General features: G+C 42.7%; 2 protein-coding genes across 2 annotated transcripts; one reads left to right on the forward strand and one right to left on the reverse strand.

Annotated features, from left to right (window-relative positions):
• The first annotated feature begins 797 nt into the window (after positions 1–797).
• git2a (G protein-coupled receptor kinase interacting ArfGAP 2a) lies at positions 798–19,737 on the forward strand. The gene is made up of 20 exons (XM_080532508.1): positions 798–907; positions 5,941–6,074; positions 6,547–6,659; positions 6,947–7,052; positions 7,152–7,238; positions 7,369–7,499; positions 7,631–7,725; positions 7,820–7,865; positions 8,304–8,355; positions 8,451–8,523; positions 8,851–8,948; positions 9,116–9,227; positions 9,329–9,471; positions 9,570–9,719; positions 11,506–11,754; positions 12,660–12,749; positions 14,832–14,914; positions 15,149–15,340; positions 17,261–17,324; positions 18,334–19,737. Exons 1-20 carry the CDS (start codon positions 856–858, stop codon positions 18,544–18,546), a joined length of 2,283 nt encoding a protein of 760 aa, XP_080388634.1. The 5' UTR covers positions 798–855; the 3' UTR covers positions 18,547–19,737.
• Positions 19,738–19,990: 253 nt separating this feature from the next.
• On the reverse strand, positions 19,991–24,878 carry tchp (trichoplein, keratin filament binding; the record flags this gene model as incomplete). Its single annotated transcript, XM_080532506.1, has 12 exons — positions 19,991–20,150; positions 20,311–20,454; positions 20,628–20,813; positions 20,988–21,069; positions 21,177–21,349; positions 21,461–21,527; positions 21,611–21,723; positions 21,902–22,075; positions 23,051–23,119; positions 23,491–23,547; positions 23,941–24,151; positions 24,688–24,878. The coding sequence occupies 12 exons, from the start codon at positions 24,876–24,878 to the stop codon at positions 20,118–20,120; spliced, it is 1,500 nt and encodes a 499-aa protein (XP_080388632.1). The 3' UTR covers positions 19,991–20,117.
• Positions 24,879–25,545: the final 667 nt, after the last annotated feature.

The following is a 25,545-nucleotide window of genomic DNA, read 5'->3' on the forward strand; positions in this document are numbered from 1 at the left end:
GGATCTTAAGTGAAAAAGTGGTGGTGATGGATGTGGTTAATACACATACACACACACACACACACACACACACACACACACACACAAAGGTTGTTATAAGCCACTGAATCGATCAAATGTAAGCACACCCTATGTCCACTTACAACCCATAAGCATCGGTTCTCTCCAGGTGGGAATTGAACCCTCACGCTTGAAGAGGCAAAGAACATCTATATCATGTCACGCAGACTACGTTAGAAAAAGAAAGAGAGGCAACAACTGTATATTGAAATCCAAATCAGTGTGGAAATGTACTCGCGCTGATGAATCATCGTGATTGAACAGCGCTTATGATGGTTGCCTAATGTTAATTGGGTAAATACTGTAGTGAGTGAGTCTAGATGACATAAAGCTAGCTCGATACAAGCATATTGGCTAAATTACACATACATTACGATACATAAATACAAACGCCTATTAGCCAAATTGCACCAAAATCCATTTAAATCCATTGAATAGGTAATTCTGATTATTGCGCAATATCCCGGAAATGTCAAGCCGCGCAGCATCTCAGCATCTGAACCCCCGGGAACGCTACCCGAGCCATCTGAGTCGGATATAGCAGGACACCGTCTTGACACTCGCAGCTGCTGCTTGTGTGTTGTGCTAGCAGCTCTCACTCGTTTTATAGGCTGTCGAAGCTAGCTAGAGTAAAACCAGGACAGGAAACAGTCTTTGTCAATTTATTGTTGTGTCATTTGCAACAACTGGACATGCATTTAGTTGCTTAGGTCCTCAAAATAGCCATCGAAATGAGTATATAAACCGAATTCAATTTCCTTGACCTTTTAAAGGCCTTCTTTATCTCGGCAAAGGATGTCTAAACGGTTAAGGAGTAGTGAGGTTTGCGCAGATTGCAGTGTCCCAGGTAAGTCACACATTTAAAAAGATGACTGATGGCTACGATAAACTAGTAGGCTTTTTGTTGGTAGCTACAAACTAGCCGTTAGACTTGATCCAACATACTAATGACAAGAACCTTGTTGTAACGAGCAGTTCCGCGTGTTAGAACGAGCTAGCTGTTAAGTTGGCTTGACAGAAAGATGAGGAGGGAAATATATATATTTTAAAGAATGTATAGTAGAAATGTAATAGTAGTTGTTGAAAGACAGCTGTGGCCTCCGGTGTTGGAGTTTGGTTGCGAAAAGACAATCTCATATCAATACTGCTGCTGCAGACAGGGTGAGGGTCCACCCATTCTTTTGCAGGACATGAGTAGAATGCCATGCATGATGATGTCATCTCTCATTGGTGTTATTATTTTTGTAGTATTATTATTCTGCAATAAATAGTCTCCTGTTTATTCACTGTGACATTAATGTAGATTTGCATTCACCAGTACGGAAGTAACATGTGGAAATGAATTGCTTTTTCTCATCAGACAGATATGGACGGATGAGTAGATCTTTTGAGAATTATGCTTTTTTAAGTTTATGTATAAGGAGCTGACTCATGTGGTAATGTGTGATGACATTATCTATTCACCTTCATGACAGAGAATATAATATACAGTGGGGTGCACAATTTGGGCACCCCTAGTCAAAATGCCCTTTACAATTAATATCTAAGTGAAAAGAAGGAAACCTAACCTCTAAATGGTACAAAGTTAAACATGACACATTTCATCACATTTTGTTTTACTTTTTACAGTTTCAAAATAATAAAACAAGGAAAAAGGCCTTGTGCAAAAGTTTGGGAAGCCTGTCAGTTAGTAGCCTACTTTGTAACTTCTCCTTGGGCAACTATAACAGCTTGCAAACGCTTCCTGTAGCCAGCTAAGAGTCTTTCAATTCTTGTTTTGTGAATTTTCCCCCATTCTTCCTGGCGAAACACCTCTATCTAGCTCAGAAATATTGTTTGGCCTTCTTGCATGCACGACATGTTTGAGATCTCTCCACAGATTTTCAATAATATTCAAGTCTGGGGACTGATGGCCATTCCAAAACCGCTTCGGGTCATTGTCATGGCTGGAATACCCTACCTCTCTTCAACTTCAATTTCTGGACTGACCATCGAACATTAGACTCTAGAATGTCTTGATATTTGGTGGAATCCATTCTTCCTTCCACCTGCACAATATTGCCTGTGCCCCCAGCTGCTACACAACTCCAAAGCATAATGGATCCACCTCCATGCTTAACAGTTGGCAAGGTGTTCTTCTCAAGGCAAGGTGTTCATCTCTACAAATGCTTCACTCTTTTTTCTTTGGTTGTGGCCAAAAAGTAACATTTTGGTTTCGTCAGTCCAAAGCACAATGAGTTCCAATAGGCTTCAGGTTTCTCAAGGTTTTCTTTTGCATACTTCAGACGCTTAATTTTGTGTTGAGGGAAAGGCTTCTTTTAGGCAACTCTGCCATGTAGGTCTTTGTTGTTTAAGGTACTCTGTATTGTTGTCCTGTGAACAACTAGACCGGTGTCTGCTACTCTTTTTTTGCAGCTCTTTTGCAGTGATGTGTGGGTTCTTTTGAGCATTTCTCACCATATCTCGGGCCATTCTATCTGAAATTCTTCTTGGTCTTCCAGATCTTGCCTTGACTTCAATTGTTCCATTTATTTTCCATTTTCTGATGATGTTTTTGAAAGTGGAAATGGGTAGTTTGAATCGTTGCGAGAGTCTTTTGTAGCCTTCTCCTTGCTGGTGGAAGTGAACTATCTTGATTCTGACATCCTTGGACAACTGTTTAGAGGAACCCATGGTTTTTAACAACAGCCACCGCAGTCGGATACTTTAGAAGGCATGGAGTTACTTCAGAATATATAGTTAAATCCTGGAATTATATTCACCTGACTCATTGATCACCTTGGTCTGGGCCTTAGTAATCATATTCTCAAAAGGTAACAAAGAATAATCCAAAAGGGTTCCCAAACCTTTGCACAGGGCCCTTTCCCTTTTTTATCATTTAAAAACTCGAAAAGAAAAAGAAAACTTGCTTTAAAATTTGCAGAAAGGTGTCATGTTTAACTTTGTAGCATTTCGTGTTCAGGTTTGCTTTCAATCACTTGGAGATGAATTATATAACAGACATTTAAACCAGGGGTGCCCAAATCTTTGCACCCCACTGTATCTAATATGACACATACCACAATAGTCAAGAGCCTAAAACCAGAGGTCTTAAGCACAGGACAGGAGAGGTTTGCAGATGTTTCTCTGACCATGGATGTTTCACTAGACTTATGTTGAGTATAATGGTCTAGTAGGATTCAGACTTCTGAAATTAATAACCCAATGATTAATGGCAGCAGTATTAAATTCCCCTGAGGTTAAGGTTTTAGATTTCACCTTAGAGGTGTTTGCCTCTTGGCAACCCCTATAATTGTCTCTGGACGTTTGTGATTCAATGCTGCAGTGTGAAGGCCACTTTGTGTAATATAATCGTGGAATCAATGACATTGTGATGTCCAATGAGCACAGGAAGAAAAACAGGATGCCGAGTGAATTAACTGGGCCTATGCTGAGGATACACAATGAATTCCTATGCTAGCTATTGTTTTTGAATTTGAATGTTGTGTGATGAAGGATGTGTTGTGTGTTGTTGAAGGATGTTAAAGTATGTCCATTTAATAAGAACGACTAACTTCTCATACCAGTGCGACTCGCTGCTTTTCACTGTCCTTTAGCCTATATCCCTGGCTATCTCACTCAAAATTAGTCATGGTCCCGACTCCCAACACCAGCTGGGCTGGACTGCCCCTCCATGTCGCTATGACCAGTTGTTGTGGGGTCTGAATATTTTTAGCAGTTTCAGATGACGTTTTAATTTAGCAGCACTTAGGCCTACACTTGTTGAGGAAAGACTGGGCCGGTCAGCACTCAGTCCTCAATGGGCAGGAAGGCAGAGACACAGAGAAGTAGTTTGGACCAGGTGCCAGGCCCTGGCTAGTGGCCCCTGCAGCTGTTCTACCCACACTTCAGCTGTCGCCAGGGAGATATGACGAACCCTGCTGCCACTAATCTCAGTGTCAGGTGCTCAGTCAATCAGCCTGTCAGTGTCTCAGTCAGTCAGTTTGTCTTTTAATTAAGACGAAATTAGATGGGCTTAATGTGTGTCAGTCAACCAGTATGAGTAAAAATAATAAATGTTCGATTTGGATGCTCCCAGGCTGCCAAATGCTTATGACCTGAAGATGATCTGTGTAAACAGTAGCCACATAAACAGTAGCCTGTATAGGCCTACTTTAAACTAACACACAGACACTAAATTGAAATTCATTTTGAGATGCATTGCAATATGCCTACTCTTTGGTTGAATGATTGTCTGCAGTTTTGCATCTCCATCTTTAACCATGAGGAAGTGAAAGAGCAAGTCACCATGGGGAGGCAAACATCTCTTTTCTCAACCAAGTGTGCCAATACATAGGGAATCAAGAAAGGAAAGCAGAGGCTTGCCTTGTTGTTTTAGGCCTACTCTAAATGTTAATCTTTCTCCAGAACACAGAGACCTCTTATTGCTGTAGATCTTCATATCAGTAGACCAGTGTATCAGTTCTTTCCTTGTGCTTGTTGAGTCACATGGCATGGGGAGTTGCAGGCCAGAGGCATTTAAGGCAGGCCTCATGATGGGTAGTGCCAGAAACATCAGTAGGCCTGAACATCTCAAGGACCAGGCCTTATACTGACAGTCTTCTATTTACAGGGGACTGGAAGGGAACACTGTCTTAGGTCTGTAGCCTATAGGCATACCTTTTGATCATCCCAGTATCCCTCCCTCATTCTGTGTTTGTTGTTTTCTGCCAGCACAGTCTGCAAGTTCAAACTAGTGTAGGCCTAGTTTTTCTCCTCAGTTAGCTGCTCTCTTTGAAGCTCCAGTGACCTTAGATAAATGTCTCATGCTCAGTCCTTCTGTCATTATCTCTACTCTGACCCCTTTAGACTACCTAAACCGGGGAATGTGTTAGCGTTAATATGACAGTGCTCAAGCTTCTCGAGTGCATGCAGTTTGTGGCTTGTTGAACGTTTGTGAAAGAGGAAACTGCTCTGTTGCTCAGCTAGGCCTATGTTAAAGGATGAGATTTACATATTACGCCTATGACACACTCTATATATGGAAGTATGTGGTTTAACTTCCCACTTTGCACTCTGCAGGACTTTACCACTTGCCTATATGTAGAGAACCTGGGTTTATAAAAGTTTCACAAAGTTAAAAATGTTTCAGTTCAGGGAGTTGGAGAGTAATGCTATTTCCTTGTTGACTTGCATTGTAATGTAGCCTAACCTAACTCTCACAATCCTGCTGGTCAAAATAGCCTAACTGACAAGACCTGGCCTATATGTGCCTGTGTTCAGGTTACATCAGCCTAAATCATGTCTCCTTTATCTGCAGCGATCTGAGCAGGGTAAGTTAGCCTAGACTTCAGGCATATAGATTCCAAGGACATGTCTAGGATGGCTGTACAGTGGAAGTGTGAAGCCACAAGAATGGCAAGGCTGGGCCCGGAGTTTGCAGCTGAGTGAAAAGTGAAGTGGCCTGCCAAAGCCGGCATGCCAGAGATTTGAATAATGGATGTGAGCTGTGGAAAAGCCCAGTCATGGGGAAGGTGTCAGAAACCAAGAAAAGCTGTGATAGCTTAGCTTGTGATATAGGCTATTTCAAACTTGATCCCCAAAGCTTGACTGCAGTTATTGCTAGAGGATATGAAAAGTGACATTCATACCTAATGTAGCCTAAACGACGGGACTACAAATCAAGTTGAACAGGCATTGTTTCAATGTGTTACTTACAAAATAATTTGCCTATTCTTCTCAATGTATTAGGCTACTGAGAATGCATTGAAGTATGTCAAACAGCAAATGAACCATCACCAAATGAATGGCAGTACCCACCCACTGCCCAAACCATAAATTCATTTATATTGAGGTGATGCAATCAATCATATTACTGTATGTTTATTTCCTCTCACTCAGAGCCTCGTTGGGCCTCCGTGAACCGAGGGGTGTTGATCTGTGATGAGTGCTGTAGTGTTCATCGCAGTCTGGGAAGACACAGCTCACAAGTCCGTCACCTGACACACACACCATGGCCTCCTACACAGCTACAAGTAAGAGCATACAGCACACACTCACGCGTCTTCTGAGTTGTTTTGTCCCCTCTCCTCTAGAACTGAAGGGTCCTGGAGACTTAAAGTTCGGTTTGAGTTAATGCCTCTGTTGGATGGATGCTGAGATGAGATCATTGTCCTGGCGTGCGATCAAGTATCATCATAGCTCTGTTGTATGTCTCGGGAAGACTTTCTTTTGCTTGTGCTCAAAAGAAAATGAATTGAGAGAACATTATAGCATATAGAAGCAAAGCAGCCAGGCTGCTGATCTAACTAGCTTCTTTCATCTAGGATCCTCATCTTTCTAAAAGCACTATTGATCATGTCCTGAAATAGCAATTGTGTCATACATTTTTTTTAGGTTTCCTTTTAGTTTTTTTTTTGCTTTTTCAAAAAGGCAACCTGAATTGAAACGAAACAAAATGACATAAATATTAATTGCGTCATTTCTTATCTTTCTCTTGTCACTCAGATGATTCAGACGTTATACAACAATGGTGCAAACTCGATATGGGAGCACTGTCTACTGGACCCAGCATCTGTAATGAGTGGGAAACGCAAAGCCAACCCTCAGGACAAAGTGCAGTGAGTCATGAGTATCTGATGGTAGTGATCCAGCAGTGGAGTGTTGCTCAAAAAATAAAGGAGGTTTAACTGGCTCTGTTACTGTCGGCCTCAGTAAACGTTCCGAACAGATTTAGATTCCAAACTGTTTTTTGGTAGATGGTCAGTTTACTAAAACAAGAATAGTGATTGTCGTAACAAGCTTGAAATGGTCGTTCTGAAAGCCTCAGTCTTTTCTCAACCTGTCTTTTGTTCAGTTTGATACCACCTATGTTCCAATTTAATTTTGTTTTGTATCATCCCTACAGTCCAAACAAGACAGAGTTTATAAAGGCCAAATATCAAATGTTGGCCTTTGTCCACCGGATGCCTTGTCGAGATGATGACAGTTTCACAGCCAAGGACTTAAGCAAGGTGAGAAATAAACATGCTCTGTCGACAACATAACACCTCCCAAGACTGCATTAAGCTTGAATGAGCAAAATATTACTGATAATTAATTGTCTTTCTCAGCAACTTCACTCTAGCGTCCGAACTGGAAATCTTGAGACTTGTTTGAGGTTACTATCTCTGGGAGCCCAGGCCAACTTCTTTCACCCAGTAAGAGTCACTGTAGATTTCTCCACCACACAGTCCTAACTTTCAAACATGCAGTATAACTTTCCACCTTGTCCTTGTCCTCTCCATTAAGTGTTTTAATGTTTTGAGTGTCCATTTCCCTCTCCTACAGGAAAAAGGGAACACACCCCTGCATGTGGCTGCCAAGGCGGGCCAGGTGTCTCAGGCAGAGCTGCTGACTGTCTATGGGGCTGACCCTGGAGCCCCTGACACCAGTGGCAAGACCCCCATTGATTATGCAAGGTAAGGCAGCATCCATCTTGCCATCAATCCTAAGTGAGGTAGTAAGAAAAGTCACATGAGGTGATGCTAAGGGCAACATTTCTGTCATACATACATTTTGCAACATTTAAGGCACAATTGTCTCTTCTCAGGCAAGCAGGCCACCACGAGCTGGCTGATAGGCTAGTGGAGATTCAGTATGAGCTGACTGATCGACTGGCTTTCTATCTTTGTGGGAGGAAGCCTGGTGAGTGAAGGGGAGGCCTTGCCCATTTGATAACATACATTACCATAGGGGCTCAATTCACAATGAACTGTTGTATGTCCATGCTGTCTTTCAGATCATAAAAATAGCCAACACTTCATAGTCCCACAGATGGCAGACAGGTAAGAATGTACCAATCATTCTAGAGTAACCTATAGTGGGTGTAGTTTTAAAGGGGTTCAGATACAGAGCAGTGTGTTTTCAGTAGTTTGAGAGCGCAATCTAGCTTTTAGGCCTGTCCCGACACGTTTCTGGGCTCTCTGTAACAACCATTATGTACCTGAGAGGAAACAGCCTAGAGTAATTTGTACATACTCCAGACAACTGCACTATAATTGTTGAAGTAAAAAATGTTATCTCCACAAAATATCGCGTTTAGTACCTTTCTCGAGTTGTAATAGCATTGTTCTGATACTTGAACTCAAATTAGGCATTTTTATCTTTTTCATTGCCCTCTTTTGATGGATAAGGAACATGTAAGTATTTATCATAATTAGGCTTTATCATTTTCCCTAATATTTAGCGTCAGAGGCTAAGCATGTTTATTATTCTGTCTGTAGCAGTTTAGATTTATCTGAACTGGCAAAAGCAGCAAAGAAGAAACTTCAGTCGGTAAGTGACTATTAAGATTTAACAATCTGGACCAATTTGATTGAACTAAAACTGATTAATATAGAACTAACTCTGAACTTCAAATTCCATTGCAGCTCAGTAATCATTTGTTTGAGGAACTGGCGATGGATGTGTATGATGAGGTGGACAGAAGAGAGACTGATGCAGGTAAGAGCATCCAGGAAATATGTGTTTGTGTTTTGTTGACCAATGTTTTGCATTTAGTTGTAACTATTTTACCTGTAGATACTATAGTCCGCTCACTTATGGAAGCCCTTCAGCCATGGAAGACTAAAGACTGTTATAAAATAGCTGTTCCATTTATCATTATGTTGTCAGCTTTAGAACTGCGAGTTGAGTTGATGTTCACAAAAACAATTAAATTGTCACCTACAGTGACAGTCCAGGGCAATAATATTAGAGGAAAACTAAAAAGTCTCAGGGAAAAAGTATAATGATATCAAGTCAATTATCTGATGAAATGCACTTATGTAGTATGGCTAGCGACGCAGAACCACAGTACCCTGGTGACAGAGACAACAGTGGTGCCTTTCCTACCTGTGAACCCAGAGTATTCGTCAACACGAAACCAGGCAAGTCTACCTCACGTTGATTTTTAGCATCATTGCGGCATTGTTGATGTTGCTTTAGTTTTAGTAGAATTATTCTCCTGTTCTGGTTTTCCCCTTTCTGACTCCATGAGAATTTGGGAGGTGTGCTTATATTTTAATTTAAAAAATTTCCATTTTCTTTTCTCTAGGGACGACAAAAGCTTGCCAGATTCAACGCACATGAATTTGCAACACTTGTCATTGATATATTAAGTGATGCAAAACGTCGACATCAGGGCAATTCTATAGCAAGTCCCAAAGGTGTTGTATTACTACCTCACTCAAAGGTCTTATGCTCACAAAATTCTTCTCAATATGAAAAAGGGAAGGTGTCACATTATTCACTTAAGCTTTGATTACAGATAATGTTGAACTAATCCTGAAGAGTGTGAGTAGTCGCCATGGGAGTGAGGGACAGGACAATGACCAGCCTGACTATGACAGCGTGGCCTCTGATGAGGACACCGATCAGGAGCCACCTTCCGGCAAGGGAGATCGCACCAAGGTAATATCCTGAGACTGAGCATTGGTGCATCGTGCAAACCCAGTCATTGTCCCTCCAACAGACATCTAATGAGAGATCTCCACCCTGGCCCCCAACAGAGTCTGGACTCAGACCTGTCAGATGGGCCCATCACTGTGCAGGAGTTTCTGGACGTGAAGAACGCCCTGTCTGCGTCTGAGGCCAAGATCCAGCAGCTCATGAAGGTCAACAGCAACCTGAGCGACGAGTTGAGGCTGATGCAGAAAAAGGTACCCGCAGAGCTCCAGTAAGATCACTAACACCAACACTTGGCCATGGGACGGAGGGCTGGACTAGGGGGCACACCCATCAGCAGAGCTCTGTCATCTCCCTCTGGTGGGAGAGGTACAGAGCCACACACTGGGCTTCTAATGAGGGCCTAACCACCAGACTGGGGATGTTCTCCTGCAAGGCAAGACTGCTCTCCCTAGCTCCACCGCTCAGTTTTGGCTTGACAAATACTCTTTTAATCTTGTGTTGAAGAGATGCATTTTTGCTCCACTCAATTGTGGAAAACGTTTTTCCCCTCATGTATAAACAGTAAAAGCTGTGTTATCCTACATGGTACTAACAGGCATGCTCAAGTAATAAGCATGAAATAACTCACTCTGTGAGTTTTCCCTCTCTTATTTGTGTGATGACTAACATAGTAGAATAATTTACTTATGTTGTGTATGTGGGACCCAGCATTGTGATTTTATAAAAGTTAATCAATCATAAGACACATAGACATAACAGCTAATCTGAACACTCTTCCTGAAAGTGTGAGATAACACAGCTTTCCTGTAAAAAGTTGCAGTTTTTTGCCTTGTATTCTAAAAGGTCACATTGCTCTGCTGTGGTGAAACCATAACCTTTACAGCTGACTGTTCCCTAACCAACCTGGAGTGCTGTCACTCCTAGACGTCAGTTCCACTGTGAGAATAATATTATGTGATGATGGCTTTGTAACTTAGTTTCTTCTTCCCGAGAGGGCTTTAACATGGACATTCAGCATGTCCTTGATACTTGCTTTGATTCTAGCTGTCTGTGTGAGATGAGGTAGACATGTGTGGACTATAGGCTAATGGTTACTGAGTCCCAATGTTTCAAAGCACTTCCATGTCTTGGTGATTCTGAGGTTAGATGTTCATCTGTGTGACACTTGGCAGACCAACATTTAGAAATGCCCTCTTAAGAAATGTGAAAAATGTTACTGTATGGGTTACTTTTAAGGGAAATCTGTATCAACTATGCAGCTAGTCATAATAATATTCTATGGGATGAATATTAGAGGTCATTTTGGCATTCCCCAGTAATTGACATGTACAGTATGTGATTTAGCTGTGTGGACTGGCATTGTTTGAACTTAATGGCTGATTGGATTTGAGAACCTTCTCTGACTAAATAGCACACTTTTACCCTTCAGTGTTGTTGTATTGCAACCAGTCTCATCAGATATACAATTCCAGAAAATACTTAACTTCTGATGGGTACATCTCTCCTCTTTGACTAAGCCTTTGCATTGCCTTTTAAAATATCAGAGTATAGCTCTTTTCCACCCCTCATTGCTACCGGGGCATCACTGGTTTAGTGTCTGTCCCTGGTGCCTGTCTGTGGGTTCAGACAACGGCTGGAGCTATCTGAACTATTTGTCTTGCCTGCTGCACTTTTTGCTTGCTCCTACCCCTAGCTATGCTTTTTGATTTTGAGTAGTATGTTACTTAGCATGAGTAACACTAGGAGGTGAGCGTGATTAACAAGAATTGCTTCAATCGTCACTATTTATTATGTTAGACTGACATGAGTAGTATGACATTGGGCTTAGTGCAGATTGTTAACACAACACCTCAAATAAACATTTAGTGGAATTTAGAGAACACGGCATGCTTTAAGATAGCCGGGACACCCATAGTATCTCTGAGGAGGGCGTCCCAGCCATCTTTAAGATAGAAAATGCAGTTGTATGGAGCAGAAAAATATACCTTGCTTGCTAAGAAAGCGCCTCTTAGTGTATTGCTGACCCGTCTCTTCCAGCTGCAATCTCTGCAATACGAGAACACCTCTCTCAGGCGGCAGGTCACACCCAATATCTATCAGGTCCCCAGCGGTTCAGAGTACCCTGACCCCTCCAGCCCCTCAGCCCTGAAACGCCGCCAGTCTGCACAGGCCAGCCGACCCATGTCTATGTATGAGACTGGCTCAGGCCTGAAGCCCTACCTCCCCAAAGGGGAGACCCCCTACCCAGAGGAGGGTAACCCCACCCTGCAACCCTTCCCACCTCATGTAAGTAAGACCTGCACCCTGCCTTTGCCTTTCCTTTTCCTCTCCACCTGCCAACCCTCTCCTCATGTCCATCCATCCTTTCTGCAGCCTGTTTCCCCTGTTTGCTCTGTTTCCTTCTTTTACTTGAAGTTATTAGTTATTTAGTGTACAGTATTATCTTATCTTTTCCTCTGGTATAGTACTTGAGATATAGTAACCAGCCAATACAATGCCAAGCATGTAGGTCACACAGCTAGTCTCATTCCTCATTGTCCGCTCTGGATGCCAGAACTCTCAATGTTATCTCAGGACCATATTCCATGGGATCTGGTGTTTCCATGATTGCTTTATGTTTTCACTTTTCTCTTAGATGATAAAACATGTCGTTATTTCATATTTCAAAGGTTTGTATGCCATTTCAAATAAGAATTAAACATTCCATGCAAATGTTTTCAGTGTTTTTTTTCTGTCTCCATGACAACTATAGTAACTATAGTAACGAGATCTGTTATCCAACTCTTCAAACAAAGGGGAATTTGATGAATTTGAACTCATCCCATAATTCTGTCATTTCAATCTAGCAGGAAACAAACTTGCACTGAGAGGTACTTAAAGATGTAATATGTCCACTGCCCAGAGACGCAACGTTCAATGTACAGTATGCAGATCAGCCAGGCAATGATGATTGTATAACCTAATGCAGTTATTTGAATCTTGTTAACCTCATCCATAACACATTTTATCTTGTTTTTACATTCTCACATTATTTTGTTTTGTTTTTTGTTTTTGTTTTTTTGTGTGCTCCCAAACACTGCTATACTGTATGCATTCTGCAGTTCAAACAAGACATTGTTCTTGGGAGCACTACTTTTGGCCCCATTTTATGTTTCATCTCATTAAAACATATGATTTGAACCCCTTTCTAGACGGGAAGGGGCGCTTTTGTGACCTCCTCTTCATCCCTCCCCTCCTTCCCATCCACCCTGTCTTGGTCGCGGGACGAAAGTGCTCAAAGGGTTAAGTACCTCCTCACTTGGTCTGTGCCTCGTGGGACGCAGCCAATCCACTGGGAGCCCCTTGCCACTACTGCCTCCTCCTCCTTCTCCTCCTACTTCACCTCCCTCCCTCTGTCCTCCATATGCTGATCCCTACCTGCCCTGCTGCATGAGCCGACCCTCCAACCAATGGGCTGCCTTCATCACCTGATACGTATCTCCACCACCATCAGTTCCCTCATCCTCATTCTCATGCCTGTTACTCAGCTAGAAGCAGATACTGGTTTTGTTTCAGTTTTGCTATCCCACAACCTCCCCCATAGTGACAAAAGATAGAGGGGTGATTGTGGTCCATGTTAATGAATTATTATCTCCCACTGAAGTCTATGTTTATAAAAAAGCCCACTCCTGATGTAGGTTTTAGAATCTGTGCCTTGAGCAACATTTTATTTGACCGCACTTACGTCGTTTTCCTATCATGCTATTAAAAACAGAATGATATGAATTCCTTCCTTCCTGATTCAATATGTTGAGATAAAAAAAACATGTATTTAATTTCTCTCCATCTCTAACCAGCACCTGGCACCATCACCCACAGTGAGCTTCACCCAGCATGCCCCCGCTCCCTCCAGTAACACCCAAACTCTCTGATTATTCAGGAGTCTGTTCCTCTCTGTCTTAAGTGACGGATCTGTACTCTGAATTGTAGACACAGTGACAAACAGAATCATTCTAGTCACTGCTATAACCCCATCACATTTCCAGCCATTTGCTGTACTGTGTAGTGTGTGGCATCTTGCAAAGCGGCCAGGAAATGTATTTTATTTAAGCACTTTTGGGCTAGGAGAGGTACTGTATGGTATGTGGCTTATATCCCTTGAAGGCTGTTTGTCTTTCTACTCCGTCCTTTGACAAGCAGCCCTCTAAATGGTGTCTCTGCTGAGAGAGCAAGGGATGTGCATTACATATCAACAGTGCAAATTCAGTAGTGTGCACTAGTGCTGTTTTGCCTCAGTCTTGTTTCATAGCTCACATGCTAGCTTCAAATGTTACAGGAGGGATAGAGCACACAGTATAGATGATAGTCCAGCTGATCAGTTCAAATACTCAAGCATCATGAAGGTTAGTGTTGTGCCTCACAACTGTACAATGTCGCTGTGTTTGTTTGCTAGACTTGAGCTTTTGACCAGAATTCATCTGAACCTCGACTCAGTTTCATGGAAGTTTGTGAAAGTCAGTGTACTATCAATTTGGATCAGTTGGATGAAAATGAATGGGTCATGGTTCTCATGTAATTCAGAGCAGGTTATTTTCTCTATCCAGTGATTTTTCCTCCTCAAACATCCCTTCATTCATCTTGACATGTGCCTCAAAGACAGGTGAAGTGACGTTGCTTTAAGCTTTTCTCAGGAATATTTAATTTGACTATTCTGTGTCATGGTTTACTTTATTTTTTATTTTTATTTTTTAAATCATCTTTGTAAATCTCTTCCACTCAGGATTTCAAAGGTTTTCATAGCCATTCAACCAGAATACTTTTTCCTTTTTTTGCCATGGTAACAATCAACCATTACATTTGTCCAGTGTGGTTCGTACTACAGTAGTCTCACATGCCAGATCATGTACAATACGGACTAGTACTAGTTTATCAACATTGTACATTTGCATGTGTTGTCAATTGGTACAATTGTTTCATAGAGAGGGAAAGCAACTATTTGAACCCTGGATAACCTCTCTTTACTAACCCTGGCAATTAAATTCCAAAAGCTTTACAGTGATTGTCATTTTTTGCTTCTTGGCTTTTGTTGGCTTGTTTCATGCAAAGTAGTTATCTGCATTTCTCTTCCATGGTTTTTAGTTTAATTACATTTAAACATTAATATCATTGCCAATGTTGTTGTTATACAAGTCCAATTGCTGTCAGGGTTCATGCTCAGATGTGATGACATTATTACTGTGCTATGTATGTAGAAAGTATATTGTGATAATGACACTTTGCATTGACATTGTGAATCTTGCAACACTTCCTGTTCCTGTTTTTCTCTAGCCATTTATCACCATGACACATTTTGTTACTCTGTCTTTCTCCTCTTCTCATTTTAGACCTCCAAGCTGGATAAACAGAGCAGCATACCAGACAGTGACTATGACAATGCAACCAATGAATCTGAGTTGGACGACTCAAGGTAGGAACACAACACACACAACACACACACACACTCAGTTCATGGACAACATCACTTTTTAACCAATATTTGAACAGTTCTCTTCAGTTTAAACAAATGATGTCTGTAGAGGGCCCTTTGAAGTACCACTGTTCTCAGTGTTGCACATCAGATTTGCTCAGGGGAGAGCTACGGTATAAAGATTGATCTACCATGACTGGAGTGAGTGTAACACCCTTTCTCCCCTTCCTGAAGTGTGGGCAGGAGGGGGAGGCTGAGGAGCAGTGGCTGGCTGGGGGAGGGCAGCTCCATCCCGGAGCTGGACGACCTGGAGGCAGAACCAGACCCCAGCCTTCCCAGCACCGAGGACGTCATCCGCAAGACGGAGCAGATCACCAAGAACATCCAGGAGCTTCTTCGAGCCGCTCAGGAGAACAAACACGACAGGTGAGACATTGGAACCAGATAACCATCTTTATTCTTTGTCTATCTAAAGTACTTTCACTTCCTTGTCTCTCCATTATAGTTCCCTAATGTTGCCATTTGTTAATAGTAGTACTGCATTTGTCTGTTCTCTGTTCAGTATTTTTCATCCCCTCGCCCACTGCCTCATTTTTTGTGTTCTCCCCTTCTCTGTGTCCTACTCCTCTTCTCCTCTGTACTGGTGTTTTGTTCTGTGGGGTGTGTTGTGTGTTCTGTGGCCTCTGTCCCTCGCTCCTGTAAGCAGACCGTGTGAGCGTGAGGGTGTGCGTCGGCTCAGGCACAGCTTGGGCTGCTTCAGCACCCTGGTGCCCTGGGCCGAGAAGGCCCCCTCCCCCCTGCAGCCCCTCAGCCTCCGGTCCCCCAACCCTGCCTCCTGGTACTCTGGCCTCTGTCCCTGCCTCCCAGGCACAGTGTCCTGTCTCTCTTTCTCACACACACACACACACACACACACACACACACTATCCTGCCTGTCCCCCTCTCTCACCCACTTACTCACTGACTGACTGACTGACTGACCTGCTCTCTTGCTGTGGTGTGAGTGTGAAAAGCTATGTCTCAGAAAGTCAAACTGTGATGACAAAGGACTCTAAGGCCCAATCCCGTTTCCTTTTCCTACTCCTATGGCTTGTTTTGGAGTGCCACTCACTTTGGAACTGTATCATAGAAAAGCATGGACGCTCGCATTCAAACAAGTCATCAAATAAAAAAGAACAATGCTTTATTACCAGGCCAGTTCATGACAGAATAGCGGTGCTCTGTAGGCTAGCAACCCTGCTCCTTCCCTGCCAGTCTGCACTGATATTAGAGTAGCGGTAACAACCTGTACTCCTACCCTGCCAGTCTGCACTGATATTAGAGGAGCAACAATTAATAGGCTGAACTTTAGTTAAATTCCTGCTTGTAATTCCTGTTTTCACTATGCGCCGATGATTTGCAAGGCATTCTGGGATTTCATAACCCTCTGCTTGTGGCTCTCTTCGGAGTCTGGTGGCAAAAACCATTTGTTTGGAGCTGTAAAAAGGCCTGCCCCTTGGCCCTACCCCTACAAGAATTGGGACACCCCTACCCTACACGTTAATGCGTAAAACGGAGCCAGTGAATTGGGATTGGGCCTAAATACCTTTCATTCATTCCTTGCTTTGCGGTGGATTTGAAGTGTAGTCTATCTCAAATGGCTATGTGGGTAAACCATGTTCAGCCCATTGACTTTAGTTAGGTAGCTCTGTGTCTGTATTCTACATTGCAATTGCTGTTCCACACAGCCTGTTCTCCTTAGTTCTCTCATTAATAACTAACATTAACCCCGATCTAATTTGTTGTTTTATTTTTTTTTGCAATGCAAACACATTAATGCAAACCTTGTATATGGCCTAATATGTGGCCTAAAGTAGAAAATAACAGGTACTGTACCTGAATACATTACATACACTATTCAAAGTAGATGGAAACAAGTTGTGTGCTTAGATATGCCTTAATGTTTAGTTTCATGTTTGAGTGGTTCCCTTTAGTACTTTATTCAAACAACAATTTGTATTTTTCTCATATTCGATAATTCATATTCATACATATTATTACCTCTCCTCACTGGTCTCTGTGTTTTACCCTTGTATATTGTTGCCTTAATCTAATATTTAGAATTCAGTATTTGCAAGTGTCCAGTAGACTAACCAAGCACTAACTTTGGACTGGACTGCTGTTCATTAGCTAGAGCACAGTGTGGTATGGCATTGCACCCCTCACCTGGATTACAATTTCTGTTTAATTGACTTGTTTCTGGAACTTTTCCAGATTTTTGCTTTGTTTTTTCTCCATTGAATCCGAATTACTTCTATAATTAATCAATGTTACTGACCCCTGTCTCCTTTGTCTCCAACCCTACAGCTTTATACCTTGCTCAGAAAGAATACATGTGGCTGTAACAGAGATGGCGGCCCTCTTTCCCAAGGTAAGCTCTTGGGCGTTCACAGCTTTCCATAGTTCTCCTACAACATACATCGTATTCAATAATACCAATGGGTATTGTCTTTATATTGTTGTAAAGCCTGATTAGTCACCTTTACAACGAGGTACAACTTGTAAGGATCATGCATTCGTAGAATGAGTAACAGCTAAACGTGTGGGTAATGGCCCCAAAAAATGATCCCCTGCAATATTCTTCTGTTGGTATTCACTCTCATTTTGAGCTTCAAGTGCTGGCAGGTGTATGTCAGTCACAGGTGTGTGACTGGCACCTGAATGGCACCTAATTGACAGGAATTATATTCTGGGGCCAGTGGCGATCCCATATCTCCAGAATCTGGGACCTAACTCCATCCTCCAGGATGACAATGCTCGCCCCCACAGAGCCAGGATCATCACAGAGTACCTCCAGAATTTGGGAGTGGAGAGGATGGAATGGCCTCCCTCAACCCAATTGAACACTTGTGGGATCAGCTTGGGTGTGCTGTACATGCCAGAGTGACCAACGCAACCATGTTGGCTGACTTGCGGCAATCCTGGTTGAGGAATGGGATGCCATCCCACAGCAGTGTGTGACCAGGCTGGTGACCAGCATGAGGAGGTGCCAAGCTGTTGTGACTGCGTATGGATCTTCCACACGCTACTGAGGTCCCTGACAGTGTAAAATGAATAAAGTGTAAGAATGGCCAATATGTGTTGTTTTTTCCTTATTACAGTGGGAGAGTGCAATCATCCAATCCACTAAGCAACTCAAAACGAGAGTGAATACCAACAGAAGAATATAGGGGATTTTGGCAAATATTTTTGGGCCGCTACCCACACGTTTAGCTGTGTTGTTTTTTTAGGGGTTTTGTTGCAGGGTGTTTTAACCAATGATTATAACCATTATGTTTATAGTTTTAACCCAACTAAAGCAATGTTGTTGTAGTCAAAACTCTTATGAAAGTCTTGTCTCTCCCAGCATAACAATGTGTGTAACATGCCCTCCCATACAGAGACCACGCTCAGAGACAGTAAGGAGCTCCCTGCGCCTGTTGACCTCCAGCGCCTACCGGCTCCTGAGTGAGTGTAGGAAGGCCATGCCTCCGGAGGGTGCCCCAGGGCCAGACATGCAGCTGGTCACCCAGCAGGTCATCCAGTGCGCCTATGACATCGCCAAGGCCGCCAAGCAGCTCGTTACCATTACCACAAAGGAGAACAACAACTGAACACCATCATCGCCACTTACCGGCCACTTCCGGACCCCAAGGCCCAAAACATCTCTTTTTATTAATGTGTTGTTCCTTTTTTAGCATACATTTTTTTAATGATGCATTATTTGGGGAGTTTTTCAGTTTTTCTAATCAGTATTTGTGATATTTGCATGTTTTTTTAAAGACATTTGTATAAAATGATGAAGAGTATGTGTTCATAGCCATTAGCCAATATTGGGACAAAGCCTGAACTGAACCTCTTGGTAAGAATCTGTACTCATTCGATGTACTGTACTGATAGATTTGCTTCTTCTAACCAGTTTAATTTGACCCAAGGAAATTACTTTACAGCACGGATACGGAGATGATTAATGCAGAATCCTTCTCAAATGGCTTGGAGGTTGTGAATACTACAGTATGAATAAGCCATAACACCACTATTAGGATTTGCTAGTGCTTATATACCCTATACAAAACAAATAGTTGTCTTTGAATCATTTGACTGTATAACCCACAGTGAATATATGTGTACCATTTATTACATTTCCAGTGAGTGTAGAGAGGAATGATGGGAGATTTGAAACTGATGTTGAACCTCATTTATGCACATTTCTCTTTTTTTTTTTTTATATCCCTGCAATGCCAATGTGTCCCCAGTCCAAGTATAATTGCTTCCATTTACAATGCACTTAGCTATCTATGCCTATTAGTCAGTGAATGCATACAAAAAAAAAAGAAAAAAACGTTTTCAGGGGCCCTCACCAGCAATATGTTGTGCTTGTATTAAGTTATAGTGGTATGGTATTTCTTAACAAACTAAAATGCTAGAGGCTGTACTGTATATGCTAAGTATGTGCTATAGCAGTGTTTGTGCTGTGACAATGGCTAGATCTCCAGAGCTAATCATCATTTGTCCTACTTCCATGTGCTTTGTTCTGTAATGCTGCTAGGTTTATATTTAATGTGCAACTAATGGGATATGATTGTAGGTATCTCCTGTAAAATTGTGCTGCACAAAGGGTCATCATCAGCAGATGGTTCAGAGCTCAGTGTTATACTTGAAATGTGATCAAGGAAATGTCCCTCTGTGCTTGTCTCCTGTTCTGATTGGACCTCAAACAGAGGTCAGTCATGCAGCTGTCAGAGCTGCAGTGGGGGGAAAAAAACGTTTAATTTTTTAAAATAAACTTAATTTATAATGGTAACCTTTTGTTCTTTTTGGCCATTTGCTGTACAACCTTGTCTTTATTTGTTTTATTTGCCTACATGAACACTTTTGCAGTGATAATTATATAAAAGAATATCTCATATCTCAATAATGAACATTCATGTAATTATTCTGTCTGTGATTTTGAATGTTGGATTTTTGGTAAGGTAAATTGATATGGAATTTTATTTCAATCCAAAAAAAGTAAAGAATCATAGAAACATCTATAAATATAAAACGGCTCCAATATAATTTTGCTAAATACATGATACATGAAGTTCAGAAGTTGACATACAAGCTATGATGTTGGAATAACTCATTAGGAACATTAAAGACTAATTATGCATACAAAGGTATATAAAACAAACATGATTGTTCTTCATGTCCAGGCTGATCGGGGTCTGCTGCGAATCTACGAGAGGAACACAGTGTGAACATGGAACATCTTAATAGGAGGATCTAGTGAAATGCATTAGTGCTTTAGCACTTCCATATGATTATATACTTGACTGGTAATTTCTATACAAATAAAATTTGATTTGATTTGATTTCAACCTTAACATAGCAAGTACCTTGTCCTGGTAACCCTGCCGGGCCATCCTCTTAGTCTCCAGCCTCAGCTCATCCTCCTGGAGCTGGAGGGCCTCCCTCTCTGCTTCTTCCTCTTGCTCCTTCCTGCAATGCTCCTCCCACTGCTCCTGACGACGCTGCTCCACCTGCATGGTAAATGACGATGCATACACACTAGGGTCAGGCAGATATTTGATATTACCATGAAATATGGAGCATATTGTGATATAACTAATATCATGAATACGAAAATGTGGATATCTCCCAAACATAATACACACCCAAAGTTTAAGGGATTTTTAACGTCCCTGTTACACACCTGTGTGGTGATCTCTTCCATGCGAACCGTCCTCTGGCCCTCTTCTTCCTCTCTCTCCTGTCGTCTGGTCTGCCTCTCCACCTCCAGCTCGTGTATGAGCTCTTCTCTCCTCCTCAGAGACTCCTCCTGTGCCTGACGGTTCTCCTGCATCTTCAGCTCCAGCTGCTGCTGTCTCCCCACCAGAACCTGTCAGTAGAGGGGAAAAGAACTTGGATTCTATTCTCATCATTCAGCCAAGATGTCAAAAAAACTCACAAGAGAACAAGCACCCCCCCATACAATCAAATACTACTCTACCAGACACAAGCATTTGACCTTTGTGTGTTGACTTGTCCCAGCCCTCCCCTAAAGGCCGCTCACCTCCTGCATGAGCCGCTCCCTGGCTCTCCTCTCCTTCTCCCACTCCGCCTCCCGTTTCTCCCACACACGCTGGGCCTCCTCTCTGACAGGACATAACACACAGTGACTTAAACTTTCTGAAGCCAAAGCACACAAACAGGCATTCCCATCACAGTCAGACCTTGCAGCTGAAGGAGTCCTGGGACTGACCTATACAGGATATCAAACTCAGCCTCCCTCTCCCTCTCTAGCTGAAGCTGCTCCTCAATGACTTGCTTCATCCAGGCAGCGTCAGCCACAGCCCTCTCCCGCCGTGCACTCTCCAGCTTTTGGTCCTCCTGCTCCCCCTCTAGCAGGGCTGCTAGGATCCTACGGTCTGCCTCCTGGTGGAGGAAAGAGGCATTGCAGACAGTGGTCACTTGAGGTGAGGGGAACCTCAAAAGCTATATCTCATGTCAATTCAGACAGTGTAGTGATGAATCAGGGGGACTTACCAGCTCCTCCTGTACCTGCTGGGCTCTCCTCTTCAATTGGGCACGGTACTGCCGGGTCAAGAAATGCCTAAGGAAACACATACTCCATAAGAACAACAGCCAATGGCCTGTAATCCAGTTGGTTTATTCTCTTGACCCCATCCTCCATACCCTATTTCAGCTCTCTTCCGGCACTCCTCCACCTTCTTCCTCTCTTCCTCCAGCCTCTCCACCTCCCAGCGCTGCGACAGCAGGGCCTCCTCTTCTTTCTTCAAACGACTGGCCTGAAACAGATGCATAACTGCATAACTGCTCACACCAACAGTTCAGTAGCCACTAATTAGGCTTGTACTATTTTCATAATCATGCTTAAGAAGTGTACGTATCATATACTTCTACAGACATTGCTTTAAAGGTGAACTGACATTTTCTTCCTCTGCAGGAGGCCTCAGACCTGCTTACCTCTTCCTCGCGTAGCTTCAGTTCTCCCATCTGTTTCTGGAGCTCCTCTGCTCTCTCCCTGTCCTCTGCTTTTCTTTTCTCCTCGGCCAGCTTCATCCTCTTCATTGCCTCCCGTCGACTCCTTTCATACTCATTCTCAAAGTGCCTCTTCTCCTCCTGGGCTACTGCCTCATGCTGAAGGTTTAAATTGAGAGGTTACTTCATTGTAATAACTTACCATGAATAGCTCACCAAGTACAAGAATACTTGTAGATAAAGGTGTCAATTCAAGCCCTATCTTACAGCCATGTGAAAAGACACCCCATGAAATATTTGTGCCACGGTCTGGTGAAAAGGTCTGCATGTCGGAAATTCTCAGGTTGCGCAAATGCTCCGCTTGAAAAGGGTGGTTTCGCTCCATCCATCACTTTGCTTCGCTTTTGGTGAGAACGCTGCCTGAGGCAGTCCATAGGAAAACAACAGTGCACGCGTGTTGATCTGGATAAGAGAGGGACGAACGGGCAATTCTAAATGTTTCTGACCAATCAACTACCACGTTTGTTGCTTCGATTGCGTATGTTACTTTGTTTACATGAAGGGCTGTAAGAACGCAAATCAGAGAAATAATTTATGCAACAATGTTGCGAACTCATCCACTTGCTCCGGGTCTCGATTCAGACTTTTATGTGAGAACATGACCTTAGTCGTAATAAATGTGGGGGTGTCCTAACTTTTTCCTCACAAGAAAATTGCATATCTAATTTACATTTTACAAATCATTAAAAGATTTTAAGTTATATTTGTTTAGTTATATTACCTACATCTCTCAATATTGTTAAAATGAAGATCAAATGTCTATATATTTAAATATGTTGAAAAAGGTTTTCATGGGGTGTCCTATCTTTTTCGCAATACTGTATGTGGCCCAAACCATCTCCTACTATAGTATAATATTGTAATGAGGCATTGTAATGAGTTTAAGACTGTTCTTCAAGTGGAGTCCATTTCAGCGACATAATACTGTACTCACAGATGAAGGAATGCTGTTTAAATACTCATGACTGTCTTGAAATTAAATACCCAGTTCTGAATTAAAGTGCAGTCACTGAGTTACCGTAAACATCTTTGACAGAGGCAGGCTTAAGACTGGCTGTGATATGGGTAGCCTACCTGTTTTTTCTCCAACGTCTGTGTTTGCCATTGGCTTACAACATGATCTCTATGTAATGTTGATTCGACCTGTAGACAGAGCAGAGTTTGAGACAGAGACAAGACAATGACACGGATAAGCCTGACCTAAACGGAAGGGATACTGGTATATTTTATATTCTGAACTCATTCTGGGAGTCAGGTTTACAGAAAGTCATGGAACAATTGCATCACATTGCACTAATTCCCTATTGGTTTCCAGATCATGTACACTTGTTGACAAAAAACTGTCAAAGTCAAAGTGTCAGTGCCATTCCTAATTGTAAGGTGTATCAGATGTATCAGGTTGAACTGTGGCATACAAGGGGATAAATGCCTTGGCCCTAAAACCCTAGTTCTTGCTTCAAGCAGCAATGGTTTTAATTGCACATTACATTTCAGATACACCAACTGCCATTTACCTTCCGCAACTCTGTGTTGTTTTTCTTCCAGTGCTCCTTCAATAGCTCTTGTGATAACTGTATGGTGGGCAAAAACAAAACAAATTTTGGGTCATACATTTGAGTCAGCACAATGCATGTTTTGTCATAGGCACTCAGCATCACAATTACATTTCTGCTTCGTGTTATCTGCACACTATGTTTGGAGGACGGTAATTATAGGTATAACATTTATGTGTATGGATATTAAGCAGCCTTTTGGATATGTTGTGGGTCTCAAGAAAATCTCTGATGGAGAGTACGTGGACACCTTCAAACTGGGTTAAGTGATGCCAAAACAGGTAAGGGCATCATGGTTGAGTCGCACGCTCCGGCAAGCCAATACCATGACACAGTGTTGCATCAGAGCTAGTCTTGTCATTGTCAAGTGTAACATTTAGGAATGAAGGATGATGAGGTTTAGGTCTCTACCTTCTTCCTTCGTTCCTCTCTGGCTGAGCGGAGGACTTCAGTCTTTTCTACTAGCTGCCTGGCCAGCGTACTCGTGTCTGGGACGACCTCCCGGAGCTCAGCCTCCAGCTGGTCCCGTTCCTCCTGCAACATGGTCCTGAGTCGCTCCCTGCGCTGCTCCAGGTTCATCCTCTTCTCCTCTTTCAGTCCCTCTTTGTGATATGCTGACATACTGATGGGAGGAGGGAAACAGGGAATAACTACTATGGTTGTCCCAGCCACTGCCACAGCGCCACAATGACGCTGCAGAAGCAACAAAATAAATAAACCGAACCTATGTCCCCAAGTAGGTCCCGAAGCGTCCTGAAACTTATTAAACACTACACATGCATGCATAGATTCCAAATCCCATCCAATGTGTACCGTTAAGAAATTATTGTATGACCAGTTTCAAGTGAATGGTTACCGTACTACACTACAGCGGAGATACACTGCAGGTGTACTGTAGTGGGAAAAATGTCTTGGCAGGACACAGTTCCTGTCTTTGTGAACCAAGGCCATTGTTGGTGGGGGCAGAGGGGGGTGAGAAAGGGTTGATAAGGGGGCTGGGAAGTGGGCTGGGGAGAGTGAATCTGGGTTGTTGACTAACCTGTATGTTGCTTACAATAATAAAGCGCTTCTATGATAACATGATCATTTCTCTCGTGCTCTGTTCTGATATTCATTTGGGATCCATTCAGTCCACAACAGTACAATACTCGGAATTACCTCTGCTGATATGATTGACGGGAGCTCCACTGTGCCTGCTTAGCGCTGCGGACACCCTGTTCTCTGTAGTACTGCGAGTGCTGCTGCCATTGCTGCCGCCAACGTGCCTCCTGTTCCCGCTGCCGCGCCATCTGTCTCTCCATGGAACGAACACGACTCGGCCAGTGGGCAGAGAGGGTTGGTAGAGCCATATCTATGTTCAGACACAAACACAACTTTTAAAATCAACTTAGCTCATATAAAACGAACGCGTACTCACACATCTCGCTACCCAGCTCGTAAAATTCAAAATGATGACGTTAGCCGCGACTAGCTCGTCGTAGAAAGTGCTGCCTCGCCAGTCAGTTTCTATAACCACATCTCGCAAAGATAATTGGTGAATTGCTAATACTTACCATTCAATATTCCTAGTCTCAACGATATAATTGTTTTTATTATTATGGGCTGGCATACAGGTGGAGAAAATCAATCTTCAGTCTTTCAATCTTCCCTTTTGGTTTCTCCTAGTAACCAGTTGAGTTCCTAGTTACGCTACGGAACACCACAAGGGACAATGTAGACCTAGAGTAAACTCGTTTTCCACAGCGAGATTGGAGTAGGAGTTTTTGATTGTGAGAAGGCAGACCGTTGTTGAACGTTGGTGTGGTTGCTGATTGATGTCAATGATGCAGCCCGTGCCAAATAGTTAGAGGCCTAGTAAGTACATAATGTTTTTGTGCATGATGTCGTAGGATGTCATGATGTTTTTGATCCCAAAAAAAAGCTCCGCCTTTAACACCATCCTTCCAGACAGGCTAGTGACCAAACTACTAGACCTGGGTCTATCACACTCTATATGTGCGTGGATCAAGGACTTCC

Source organism: Nansenia antarctica (genome assembly GCF_963989245.1).
Source record: "Nansenia antarctica genome assembly, chromosome: 5".
NCBI lineage: Eukaryota > Metazoa > Chordata > Actinopteri > Argentiniformes > Microstomatidae > Nansenia > Nansenia antarctica.